Source organism: Vigna umbellata, chromosome 9, assembly GCF_029865625.1.
Source record: "Vigna umbellata cultivar VRB3 chromosome 9, Vumbellata_1.0, whole genome shotgun sequence".
Classification (NCBI taxonomy): domain Eukaryota; kingdom Viridiplantae; phylum Streptophyta; class Magnoliopsida; order Fabales; family Fabaceae; genus Vigna; species Vigna umbellata.
The window spans coordinates 21,760,752-21,775,113 of NC_142173.1; the positions used below are offsets into that span (position 1 = coordinate 21,760,752).

Here is a 14,362-nt window from a genome sequence, read left to right on the forward strand (position 1 = left end):
TGAATATGGTAAATGGTATAGTATGACTATGGTAAAGCTACTGATGGCAGTTTATCCTGATATTCCGTGAGTGCTCGTCCTCACATAGAGGAGGGCAGGTCATGTGTGGGAATGGCAGGAGGTCCTAGTCCTTAGGAGTACTTTGGACTGATAGGGCTAACCTCGGGTGGCAGCTGTTGAGTGTATCCCAGTTATTACACCACCCGGGTGCATGAACGCCTGTAGATACATAGATTCATACAGTCCGGACGGTCGGTCTTATGGGAGTTTTGGATGATTAATTCTATACTGATATAGTGTTGTATTTCTTGTATGTTGATTTGCATATGTTGATTTGCATATGTTGATTTCTTACCCTTGCGTTTTCCTTGTGTTGTCTATTGTTATGTACGTCCGTCCTGTCAATGCAATGATCATCCGTGTGGATGTGAGCAGATGGAGACACCCTTTTGGAGGAAGTGGTTGAAGAAAAACCTGGTGGACGTCGAAGTGAAGGCCGAGACTTAGATAGTCCAGTAGGTTTAGCTTACTTTTAATTTTTGAGACGTTCGGTTATTAGCTTTTGTAAAACCGTTCGTCTTGGACCTTGGTTATTCTGTATTGATTTTCGTATCCCTGTATATGTTTAACGTTCGGCTTTTGATAGCTGATTTCATCTAAGACTGCACTGTTTAATTATGTAAATGTGATTAATTCTAATTTATGGTAACTACTATATTTTGGGATGTTACAGTAATCAATTTCAGAAAAGTGTCCAAACATGACACAGATATAATAAAATTTTAAATTAAACTTATAGGGAAAAAGATCCGATAGAAGACCCATTTTAAATTGTGAATAGGCAATAACTCACTCGTATATTGCTAAAGTAAGTAAAGCCAGAAAAATGAATAACTTACCTGATGTCTTTCTTTCCACTGGTTAAAAAAGTTACTTCCTATGAGTTCAAATATGTGATCTCGCATTTCATCATTTGTCACAAGCAAACACCTAAGTTTTACTGCGGCAAAGAGCCAATACCTGCAACCCAAAAGATTAATATATAAGTAAATGGGTTATTAAACTTAACAGATTGAAACTAAATTTTAAAAATACATATGAATCAGTGCCAAACAGAAAATAAAAATGTTATAACATATTCATGAAAAACACAACAAAGAATTTTGACTAAATTAACTATTAAATATTTGAACCTTCAAAAGTTAAAATCGTTTACATTTTAGTACTTAAAAAGTTTAGCTTTCATTTAGACCTTCTCAGTTATTCAAGTCTACGTCCACTTTGGTTTTACCAGAGCTTCAGCTGTCTAATGCAGAAACATATCATATACGGGACATCGAATGTGAATTAAGTCCCACACAAGATTATACATATTGCATAGATAACATGATAAATTCAAGTTTTAAATAAGAGTCAAACAAAACAAGAAACGATATGGTTGTCCAAAGATTAACAGTGAAAAGCAAATGCAATGTTTAGGACATTTATTTGGAAATTTACCAATCATCATTGGACCCATTAGGAGTTGTATACAGTGCACCATTATTCATCCACTCCTCCACCGGTTTCCTGCTGGAAGGATTTTCCATTAGCCCTCTTAGGCGCTTATTGTGCAACACAACGAGCGGCCATTTATTCCCACTCTGATTGTAAAGTTCTTTTACAACACAATCAAGCTGCTGATGGATAAATTTATGAACACCAAATTATGATGTCACAAACTTGTTTTCAATCGGCAAGTATGACCGAATCGTTCAAGTAATAAACTTGGTAAGACCAAGTATCGTTCTTCCCAAAGGACTCACGGCCTAGTTTAGTTATGTGGTTTCTTGATTAACTAAGACTTACAAACGAAATATTTGGGTTTAAATGCAAGACAGAAAATAAACATGTATGCATGAATTTGATCAATGGCAAAAAGCAAAAGATAAACACTTTCAATGAAATTATAGTATGAATATGTTGTTGGGGGTCAATTTCATCTTATCCACTCTCATATATTTTAGGAATTCAACATTCAAATCATCATTGTTAATGCCACTCTCTAATGTACCTTTCAGAAGGCTTCTCCCTAATCACGAGTTCATACAATTCCTAGCATTCCTAATGATCAGTTCATAAGTGCAGGAGCTTAACGACAACCAATATAAAATTGGGAGAAATTCCCCGGATCTAGACTTCCCCGTACGTGCCCGTATCGACAAAACCAATAATCATGCATCGAATGAGTTAAACAATGCAAGCATTAAGCAAAGAGGAAAAACCCTAACTAATGATGAAAGAAAGCATAAGTCTTAATTAAAAGATGTAAAAACAGATTCCATATATGAGAGTTTCACAAGATTACATTGATTCCCCAACAAACATACAGAGTTTAGTTCACCATATTCATGGTGAACCTAGATGAATAATGAAAGAATGAAAGAATAAAACCCTAAAAAGAGAAGAGGAAGCTCACCATCCAATCTCCCAAGGGGTGGAAGAGAGAGTGTTTGCTTCGTTCTGCCAAAGATACCTAACCCTAGGAAACCCTAAAGCTTATATATCATTCGTAAATTACAAAAAGTCAAGTCCAAGCCCATTAAAGTGCCGCTCAGCGGTAAAATACCGCTCAGCGGTGAGTGCGTGACTTGTTTCTCCCCTCAGCGGCCATTTTGCCCCTCAGCGGACCTCCCGCAAGCTCCTGAGTGCCGCTCAGCGGTAAACTGCCGCTGAGCGGTGACTTCGGCTTCTCCTTTTGCACTTTTTGTTGTCTTTTCTGATTTCATCTCTCTCCTTCTTCACTTCTTTCACCAAATTCACCTTAAAACCTGCACAAAAACACTGAAATCAAGCATAAACCTGTCCAGCTCTCTTATTTCAAAAATATAAAGAAAAGCATGATTTCAAGCTAGTTTCTAAGTGTAAAGGTTGCTTTTAGTGTCAATTTTAATCATGAAAATAACAGTTTTTCAATTGTTATCACAACCCCAAACTTAAAACTTTGCTTGTCCTCAAGCAAATAATATGTAACTCCATCTTTAAACCAATTCATATGATGGTTCACTTCATTCAAAAATCTTCTTTTCAAGATAAGCAAAAACTTCACTCAAACTTATGACCAAGAGTTCAATCAAGATGTGCACATGCTTTAGTGTTCACAAAGTCATTTAAATTCCAACAAATGCTATTTTCATGAATGATCACTCAATTAAGCATGGATGTTCATGTGTTCATGTGATATTTCCTCACTAAGTCAAGTGTTTCACTCACACTCAAGTGTATAAGAGATGATCACTCATTCACTCTACTATCACAATGTTACATGAATTAACTTTGCCTTTCATTTTACCACAATCAAAAACATTCACAAGCATGCATCATCTCAAGGACTTTTCAATGGCTTATAATGTGGCTGGGCTAACAAGAAAATTGGTTTTTCTAGATCACAAAACCCTTGAGTTAAGAGAATCATATAAACACAACCATTCTTACTTATTCCCAACTTTCTTTTGCCTTTGCATTGAGCTTTACTTCTTTTTCTTTTCTTTTCTTTTTCTTTGCACATTCTTACTTTTTAGCTCTTAGCTCAATGCTTTTCATGTTTTCCCAACAACCCCAAACTTGAACATTTAACAATACCACACAAGATCTTCTACTTAACTCAAGGTAAAGATTTCTCAATCAAAGGTTTCAGTGTATGTTCAAGGCTAAGGGTTCAAAGGATAGAACACACAGTGTTCTCTTTTAGTGGGCTAATTTTATGAATTTGGCCAATAAAAAGGGTTCCAACAAACGGCCTTGATCATATGATGCAAAACAAGCAATTGATTCAATCATAGAAAACCTGGGCAAAATCATTCATGCTTTCAAAGTAATAGCATTCAACAATAACAACTCTGGAGCTCAAAATCTCACATATAAGCTCATTCACATTTGACATACACATCCTGCTTAATTTCACAATCACAATCATGATATCATGCATTTGTTCACAAAGCTTGTGAATCACCTGTATAAGCATTTAATGTGCACATCTATCTCAACATCAATCAATCATAAGCATCATTCAACATTACTTATCACAAAATCACAGTTAATAGCAAACCATCACAAGAAACCAGGTTTCAAATAGAGTACATCAAACCCTAATCTAAAAACAAAAACAAATAAGTTCAGAAAACTTAAACCACAAAGCATAAGCACATGATAGCATTCATCAGTAAATGCTATCTCAACTCCTCATCAATCTGAGCTGTCCTCTGTATCTTCCTCTTCCTCCTCATCTCCATCATCTTCAAATGCATCATCCTCATCAGCTTCATCTTCTCCCATATCTCTAGCTGAAGCTTCAGCTGCTCCAGCTCCTCCTCCATGCACTGGCTCCTCTGGCCAAGCTACCACATTATGGAATTCATCCATAGTCCACCTGTGGGTTGGAGGTGTATCATACATCCCCACAATCATCTCAGCAGTGGCCACCTGCCCTCTGTGAATGGACTGCAACTGAGCCCCTATAAGAGACATATACATGTCCCTCATCTGGAATGGCTCTGCTTCATGTGTCTCAGCAGATGTTTGGCTCTGTGCTGGCCCTCTCTCTCTACGAGCACGGCGTGGTGGAACTGGCTGAGCTTCATCATCACCTCCACAGTACTGTCTATAGTAGGCTTCATCAATAGCTTTTCTTGGCCTCTCAAAAGGTGGAGCAGAAGTGTCCACCCCAGCTATCTTGCAAAGGTGCGTGATCAAAGAAGGATGTCCTAGTGGTGCTTTGTTGTTTGAAGTATTGGCGCACACACTAATCTCATCAGCTATCACCTGCCCAATATTAACATTCAAGTTTCTGATAGCACAATAGATGAAGAATGCCCTGCTGAGAGTAATATCTGACACATGTGAACATGGCTGAATGTTGGCATGAGAAAACGCCATCCAATACTTTGCAAGAGGAGTCAAATCTGTCCTCCTAATGTTAACCACTGAGCCAGATCTATTTTTTTGGAAGTGTCCTCCAGGTATACACAGTACTCTCTCCACATCCTCATAATCAGCACCTTCCTCCATGCAAAGAGCAAACTGGCACTGCTCACCAGCCCATACAGTGTCCAGAAAGTTATTAATTGAATCAGGATCATACCTGATAGCATGGCCTCTAACATAGCCCAAATAATTCTCAGCTGGATAATCACCAATCTTCTTTGCATTGGTGTAAAATTCCTTGACCACAGCTATGTTGGTAGGTGCAGGATAAGTGGCTAGCTTTCCCCAATCATTCCCTAACACTTGCTCTCCAAACTGAGGAGCAAAGTTAGGTATCATTCCAACCTTTCTCTCCATCAAAAGTCTCCTGTCTTGAACCACTTTAAAGTGCTTCTCATGTTTCCTAGAGAGGAACCTACTAGATTGGGGTTGCTCTGGTTCCTTTTCCTTTCTCTTGGTTGCCATGGTTTTCAATCTTTTTCCTGATGAGGATGCCATTCCTACATTCAAAACACAAACAAAACCACAAAACATGATGTTAATCATTAATAAAACACAGAATACAACTCCTTTCGAAGCTAAACCACCGCTGAGGGCCAGAATTCCCCCTCAGCGCCACCCGTACCACATTCCAGATCACACAAAACCAGAAAAATCAAATCTGGCAGAGTGCCGCTCAGCGGCAGTTTACCCCTCAGCGGTAACTCTGCAAATTTTTGAAAAACCTGTTTTAAAGCTTTCCTAACTCCACCCAAATGCAATTTTCAGTTTTCCAGTTCATAATCATGCAGTTTAATCGGTTCAAACATCAAATATATCATCAAATCATGCCAAGAAATCAAAACCCCTAAATCTTCATGCTTTGACCATCATATTCAAAATCAAAACCCTAGAATGAACAAAATGCATTTTACTTACTTGGGTGGAGATACTATATGCAATGAGAATGCTTCCAAGCTAGAATGCTCTCTTCCAACCCCAAACTTTGATGGCACACTAGTGAAAAAGTGAGTGGAAGAGAAATTTTCTTAAGAGGGAAGAGTGAAAAAATGTGGAAAACCTTGGAAAAGGTATGTGGGAGTGTTTGTGCAAAGAAAAGTTTGAAAGTGTGAAAGAATGCGCAGCTTAGGGTTTAAAAATACCCTAATGGGCTCGGGTCCCGCTAAGGGGAACTAAAACCCTATTCTGCGAGAGTACCGCTCAGCGGTAAAGTACCGCTCAGCGGCACTTTCGTGAAGTGCTCTTCTCCTTCTTTTCTTAACCTACGTGCCTCCTAGACATGCCCCTCACTGGCTCCCTGCAATTCAATATTCAGAAATGCTTATGCAAACCCTAACTAAAACAAACAAACAAAAATATTCAATCAACTGGGTTGCCTCCCAGGTAGCGCTTGTTTAACGTCACGAGCCTGACCCAAAATCCACCAACACCCTTCAGTAGGTGCAAAATTTCCTTACCAACACCCATCAGTAGGTGTTACAAACATAGTATCCTTCAGTAGATACTTAACCACCTAGCATCCTTCAGTAGATGCTATCTCCAACAAAATAATTACAGAAGTAATGTTCACAAATTAAAAATTACAAAAACCAAATCAAAAGTCTTTAAATCCATTGGGTTGCCTCCCAGCAAGCGCTCTTTTAACGTCATTAGCTTGACCCAACCTCAAGTTCCTTCTTCTTTTTCTTCTTTCTACTGAACTTCTTCAGAAATTTGATCAAACCAGGAACCTGTTGCAGTGTCTCAATCATAGGAACTTTAATCTCCAATTTCTTGAAGATTTCCATAAAGCACTTGAATTTCTTTTCCTTCCTATGATTCTTCTTTAGATAAGGATGTGATTTTTCATATGATTTCTTCTTCTTTCCTCTCATCTTTATTTTCTTCCTTTTTCTCTCCCTAAATTTTCTCTTTTTCTTTTCTTTTATTTTTTTCTTCCCTTTTCTTTTTCTTTTCAACTTCTTTATTTTCACACAAATTTTCTTTCTCTCTTCTCTCTCAACCACTTCTTTCTCTTTTTCTTCATCTTTATTTCTCTCACTCAATTCTTCTTTTTCTTTTCTCTCTATCTTTTCCTCATCACCCCCTATTTTTTTCTCATCAAGAATCTTGTCACTTTCAGTGATAATGGCTTGCCCTTCCTCCTTAGGGTTAACTTCAGTATTAACCTCATCATTCAATCTCTGACTAATGGAATGAAGCTGCATCTCCATCCTTTTACATGATTCTTCAATGCTTTTCTGAGTAGCGTCAGAATTTTTCAAAAATTGTTGAAGGGTGTCATCCAAACTTCCTGATAGAAAGGTTTGTTGCTGTTGCTTGTTAAATTGCCCAGTTTGTCCAACTTGCCCACTTTGTTCCTGACCAATACTTGGGTGTAGTTTCCACCCTTGATTGTAGCTCCCTTGACGATACTGATTAGTCATGTAGTTTACATCCTCTACGGCTTCAACTGGAAAGGCACATTGACCATTGATATGGTCACCTCCACACAATTCGCATAACTGGGATTGTACCTGTGCAACAGTCTTTAACTCTTGTGGCAATTGTTCAAGTATCTTTGAGAGATTCTCCAATTGTTGAGTTATTAACTTGTTCTGAGCTATCAAGGCATTATTGGATTACAACTGTAGAACTCCTTTTTGTTGAATAGGAGCTCCTCTTTCACTGTTTAGATCATTATCACTTGTAGCCATATTTTCAATGATTTCTATAGCTTCCTCTGGAGTTTTCCATTTGATATTTCCTCCAGCTGAGGCGTCAAGCATCATCTTGGTTTGTGAACCAAGACCTCCAAGGAAGATTAGGACTACTTCCACTTCGTCAAATCCATGCGTGAGAGTCTTTCTTAATAGGCTTTTATATCTGTCCCATGCATGCCCCAGTGATTCTTCCATGCCTTGTCTAAATGAAGAGATCTCGTGCTTCCCTTTGTTGATTTTAAAGCTTTGTTGCTGCCATTGTTGTTGTGGTTGGTTCTCAAATTGTCCGGCAGCTTGCCAAAATTGGCTTTGATCCATGCTTGAGTCATGTTCCCACTAGTGGTTGAGATTACTTTGGTAGAATTGAGTGCCCATATAGTTAAATTCTTGACCAAATTGCATTCTGCAGACATTAGGCACAAAACCCTAAAAACAATTGTTAGCACAAAAAGATAGAGAAAAAAAAATCAAAGGATATAATTGAAAAGATAAGAAGATAGGAAATAAAAACAGAAAAATAAAAACAGAAAAATAAAATAAAATAAAATAAAAACAGAAAAATAAAATAAAATAAAATAAAAACAGAAAATAAAATAAAATAAAAATAAAAATAAAATAATAACCAAAAAAATAAAAACAGAAAATAAAAACAGAAATTCAAAATTAAAGTCAAAGATAATCAATAATCACACAAATTAACCAGTTAAACCAGAGTCCCCGGCAGCGGCGCCAAAAACTTGATGGATAAATTTATGAACACCAAATTATGATGTCACAAACTTGTTTTCAATCGGCAAGTATGACCGAATCGTTCAAGTAATAAAACTTGGTAAGACCAAGTATCGTTCTTCCCAAAGGACTCACGGCCTAGTTTAGTTATGTGGTTTCTTAATTAACTCAGACTTACAAACGAAATATTTGTGGTTTAGAATGCAAGACAGAAAATAAACATGTATGCATGAATATTGATCAATGGCAAAAATCAAAAGCTAAACACTTTCAGTGAATTATAGATATGAATATGTTTGTTGGGGGTCAATTTCATCTTATCCACTCTCATATATTTTAGGAATTCAACATTCAAATCATCATTGTTAATGCCACTCTCTAATGTACCTTTCCAGAAGGCTTCTCCCTAATCATGAGTTCATACAATTCCTAGCATTCCTAATGATCAGTTCATAAGTACAGGAGCTTAACGACAACCAATATAAAATTGGGAGAAATTCCCCGGATCTAGACTTCCCCGTACGTTCCCGTATCGACAAAACCAATAATCATGCATCGAATGAGTTAAACAATGCAAGCATTAAGCAAAGAGGAAAAACCCTAACTAATGATGAAAAGAAAGCATAAGTCTTAATTAAAAGATGTAAAAACAGATTCCATATATGAGAGTTTCACAAGATTACATTGATTCCCCAACAAACATACAGAGTTTAGTTCACCATATTCATGGTGAACCTGGATGAACAATAATGAAAGAATGAAAGAGATAGAAAAACCCGAGAAAGAGAAGAGGAGAGCTGTCACCATCTCCCAATCTACCCCAAGGGGTGGAAGAGAGAGTGTTTGCTTCGTTTCTGCCAAAGATACCTAACCCTAGGAAACCCTAAAGCTTATATATCATTCGTAAATTACAAAAAGTCAAATCCAAGCCCATTAAAGTGCCGCTCAGCGGTAAAATACCGCTCAGCGGTGAGTGCGTGACTTGTTTGCTCCCCTCAGCGGCCATTTTGCCCCTCAGCGGACCTCCCGCAACTCCTGAGTGCCGCTCAGCGGTAAACTGCCGCTGAGCGGTGACTTCGGCTTCTCCTTTTTGCACTTTTTGTTGTCTTTTCTGATTTCATCTCTCTCCTTCTTCACTTCTTTCATCAAATTCACCTTAAAACCTGCACAAAAACACTGAAATCAAGCATAAACCTGTCCAGCTCTCTTATTTCCAAAAATATAAAGAAAAGCATGATTTCAAGCTAGTTTCTAAGTGTAAAGGTTGCTTTTAGTGTCAATTTTAATCATGAAAATAACAGTTTTTCAACTGTTATCAGCTGCACTATTACAAAATCAACAAAACAAACACAATTAGCTGCAAAAGCAATCAAGCAAAATTATCAGGCAAGAGCAATAAACATACATAACTTGTTCAGACAGTAAAATTAAAGGAACTCTATAACTTAGGAATACAACCTGAGAAATGCTAAATCCACCATCAGCAAAATTTTGTTTGTAGAGCCCAACATTTGCTCCATCCACTATAGCTTCATAAGAGTCATGCTTTTCAAGCCAGGCCTGTAAGGGATCAACCAGAAGTATCAAAACCAAGCTATTATAGCTAGACTAACAATATCAAGAGTAAATAATGGATGCAGCAATATTGCGAAGGGTTTGTATACGAAAGTAATCCAATCACAAATTGTCATGCATATTAAGTTTGTTGACTTTAACAATAACACCCCTAAAAAGTCATACCTATCAAGATTCCTGATTGATACTGATGAACCAATATTTTCCTCACTTCACTTAGTTTAATGTGCTAGAATTAGTTGGGGAATTATGCTTAAACGTCCGGTATTTTCCTGTTTTTCCTAATTGTGCTTAATTTGATCGGAAATTCTTATTTTAACTAATTTGAATTATCTGAGCTTATTATTTTGCATTATTAATTACGGGAAAATTTTGGATAACTTTTTGGGACATTTGAAAGCTAAATGAGAAATGGCAATTGAGCCAATGCATCTTAGCCATTTTTATTTTCGCTGGCTGCCGCGTGAATGTTGTGTCAACTTGTGTGTCTTCGTTTGAGTTCAATTCTTATCCGTTTTCCATGCAATTTTTTTTCATAGTTTCGTCTGGATGTCTATTTTAACATATAGTTTTTACTTTGTTCAAATTCATTCTGTGCTGTTCCCAGTATTTATTTTACTCTCATATGTCAGTCCAGTGATTACTGCTGTTTGTGTCAACTTGTGTGTCTTCGTTTGAGTTCAATTCTTATCCGTTTTCCATGCAATTTTTTTCATAGTTTCGTATGGATGTCTATTTTCACGTATAGTTTTTATTTTGTTCAAATTCGTTCTGTGTTGTTCCCAGTATTTTTTTTTACTCCCCTATGTCATTCCAATGCTTGCTGTTTGAGTGATTTCTAATCTGTTGCATTGTTTGCTTGTTGTTTAGTAATTGTGGTGGCTGGAATTGATCATTGGATGATGCTAAGACCTCCCAACACTCTTAACCAAGTCCTTTAATTCTTGAATTTTAAGAAGCAAAATGGAAGGGCCCACATAGAAGCACATGGTCCAGCCGAGAAAATGAATTGGAGGTGCTGCCACGTTTTCTTGGAAGTGTCACAGCCCACACGCTGGCAGCAAGGGGTGCACATAGAAGCTGGATTCATTTGGGAAGAGGCACTTACGGCCTTGATCCAGCAAGAAGAGAAGAACACACACGGAACTATGTCTCCACGGGAATTGAAGCACACGGCCCACACTTAGGAGGTGGCATCCAGCAAGGGGTATCCACGTCCAGCAAGCATGTGGTGGCAAAAAGAAGAAGCTGTCCAGCAGCTTAGAAGTCCAGCAGCAAGCGGATGCACGTTGGAGAGCTCCAAGCCAGCAGCTTTGAATTGGTACAACAGGCCCACACTTCTTCACGCTTCCAGTAGCTTTGGTGTGCACATGGAGGCATCAGAAAAAGGATGGAGGTGCAGCGGCCCACGCGGGAGAAAGTTGGTGTGACCTAGTAGGGGAAGAACTGGAGAAAAAAAAAAAGACACGGAGAATGGAGGGCTATGGGTAGCAGCAGGAACGCACTAGCTGTAGCCACCACGGAGGATAGGATGGTTGTTGAATAGAGAGCAGCAGCAGCACGTTAGGTAGTGTCTTGTCACGGAGGGAGAGAAACACACGGCTGGAGGAGGAGAAGGGAAGCAGCACACGCTGCATCCTGGAGAGAGAGATTCATTTTTCCTTTTCTTGGCTTGAGCTGCTGCATCCAGCACGTTGTGAGCAGCAGCCTCCACACTTTCTTTTCTCATTTTTGCTTTACTTGTGCACGCTGATACATTCATATTCACTCTTGTTGGCTTTGGATAAAAGAAAAAAAAAATGTTTGCTTTCATTTTACTGGCACTGATTTCAATTTTGGAACAAAGGAAGAGACACATGTTTTCGTTTTAATCTCTCGGTCACAGCAGCAAGAAACGAGTGTTTCTTTCTTTAGAGTAGTAGCTCAGTTTTCCTTTATAGCATTTGAATTTAATTTAGTAGGTGGCAGCACGTGTGATTTGTATGAGGGAGAGCCGCCACGGAGTTGAGATGGGAGGCATGCGAATTGGAGGAAGAAGTGCTCTAGGTTTTTATTATTCCAACACATGTAGAAGATTGACTCGGTGATGGAAATTTATTTTATTTAATTGGATTGTGCCCATGATTTTGTCCAGAAGTGTCTTCAAATTTAACTAAAGCTATTTTTATATTACATAGTGAATGGATGTGCGTTGGTGCTGTGGGACCACAATGAGCATTTTATTGTTTCTCTAGTTTAATAGCTGCATTTTAATAGGACAATTGCAATTGATGATTCCTCCGCTGCATTTAATTGGTCTAAGCATTTCTTTGCATTAAAATTTGATTATAAATATTTGATTTTATTTTATAATGATGTTTCACTCTTGCAATTCTTATCTAAGCTCATCATTTGATTCAGCAACCAATGTGCATTTATGCGTGTTTCTAATTTTTCTGTTTTAATTAATTCCCACATCTTGTTAGGACCATTTAGTTTCCTGTTTTCGTCCTCTATGTTGTTTGCTCTGTTCGGGTTCTTTAACTTCTTACAATTCCAATTTCTCCACTTGCTTTAGAGGTCGTTTGGTCTCAATGTAGAACCGTTCGGTCATCGGTTGGACCGTCGGTCTTCATGCTTTGTTCATTTCTGTCAATGTTTTCAAGTATGTTTAGTTGTATTTAATTTCAAGTTTTAATTTAGTTCATTTAAAATCACAAAAACATTGTCACAAACCCCCCCACTACGTGTTTGATCTGAGACTGAACCAAAATTTGGTCCTTGAGAGACGACCTAGGAGTCACTTCCTAGTACTATACTGCATTCTTTTATGCACAACTTTTGTGGGAGGTGCGACCCTCCCATCAGATACCTACCTAGCACAGAAACTAAGCTCTAACAATAATATATCATCATTCATGTCATTTAAAATTGTGTTGCATTGCAATGAATGGAGATATCAACAACACCTGAAATTCACTAAAATTGGCCTTGACCTCTCGTTCCAAGGCCAAGCCAGCAACAGACCCTGCAAACTTCTCCGTCTCCGAATCATCAATATCAACACAAACCAATTGCTCCCCACAACAAGAACAATGTCCATCGGCACCAACACTCGTTCTGTTGACGGCCCAATCCCCTTTACCAATCCATCCCTGACCATGCCACCCTCCCCCATTCCGCAAAACCCCCTCTTTGACCTGCCCCACATCAAATTCCACCTCACCAACCTCAGAGGCCTTGGCACCACAAAACCACTCCTCAACAACCACCGTAGTGGACTCACTAACACATCTCACACAGCTTCTAAGCTTATGCAAATACTCATACACCTTGTCCGCTCTACCACTCCACGCACTCACCTTCAAAAGCGCGGCGAGTTCCGCCTCCTCCAAACTCACCCCAACGCCATTCATGTGTTCCTCCACCTCGTAGGCCTTATCCGCGTCTAGCATTTCACAACAGAACAACGCAGGATCGTAGGTTCTCAGCCTCAGGGTAGCGTTGTTGTACTTGCCCATGCCCTTCACCAACTCGAAGGCATAATCGGCGTCACCCTTGGGCGCAGCGAGGCGCACAATGGCAGTGACAGAGGCCTCATTGGGAACGACGCCGAGAGAGGACATGTGGCGGAAGGCGCGGAAACCGTAATCGAGTGCGGTGGTTTTGAGCAAGTCGTCGGCGACGGAGTTGGAGCAGAGGTAGAGGAGGGCATTGAAGTGGTGTTGGTTGAGGCGCGTATTGTTCAAAACGACGTCGTCATAGAGGGATATGGCGCCTCGCAGGTCCTTAGCCTTGGAACATGAGTTGAGCTCAAATTGGAACTTTGCCTCAGGATTTTGACTGGTTTTCTTCTTCTTCTTTGGATTCTCCATCGAAGCGCAAGACTGAGAAATTGGTCCAAGGATTAATAGTTGCAGGGTTTAGTTTAAAACCCTAGATGGCGGTTTTTTCTTGGGTTCGTTCGTTCCAAAGAGATGGCAGTTACTCACGATCGGACCCTTAACCCATGGGCTTGTCTTTGGTCCGTAAGAAAAACTACAACTCCTTTGTTTGTTACTTCGAGAAGTTAGGGGTGTTGCTCCCTCCACCACCACACCTTTCTCCCTCCACCTCCCCAATTTTTTTTAATTCCAATTATATCCTCAAATTAAAATTTTTTACTTATACTATTTTAATTTATTTCAAACCTAGTTCTCCTACTTTACTCCTTGCACTCAACCTTTCCATCTCTCAATTCTGTTTAACAATTTGTCTTCAGTTTTACTCTACAACTCCATTTGTCTTCTTCGTTTCACTTCTCCTCCTCTGTTTCTTTCTTCTTCATTTTCCTTACATTATTAAAATACATTAAAAATATATTCAAAGATAATAAATCAAAACATTTAAATTAAATTATTAAAATATTTCTAAAA

The 14,362-nt window shown here is 38.7% G+C and overlaps 1 protein-coding gene across 1 annotated transcript; it reads right to left on the minus strand.

The window, feature by feature from the left end:
* Positions 1–863: 863 nt before the first annotated feature.
* Positions 864–13,925, minus strand: LOC148192919 (proteinaceous RNase P 2-like). Its single transcript, XM_088099313.1, has 4 exons — positions 12,917–13,925; positions 9,852–9,953; positions 1,501–1,676; positions 864–1,020 (listed from the first exon to the last, which is right to left on the minus strand). Exons 1-4 carry the CDS (start codon positions 13,820–13,822, stop codon positions 864–866), a joined length of 1,341 nt encoding a protein of 446 aa, XP_087955439.1. The 5' UTR covers positions 13,823–13,925.
* Between the last annotated feature and the right edge of the window lie 437 nt (positions 13,926–14,362).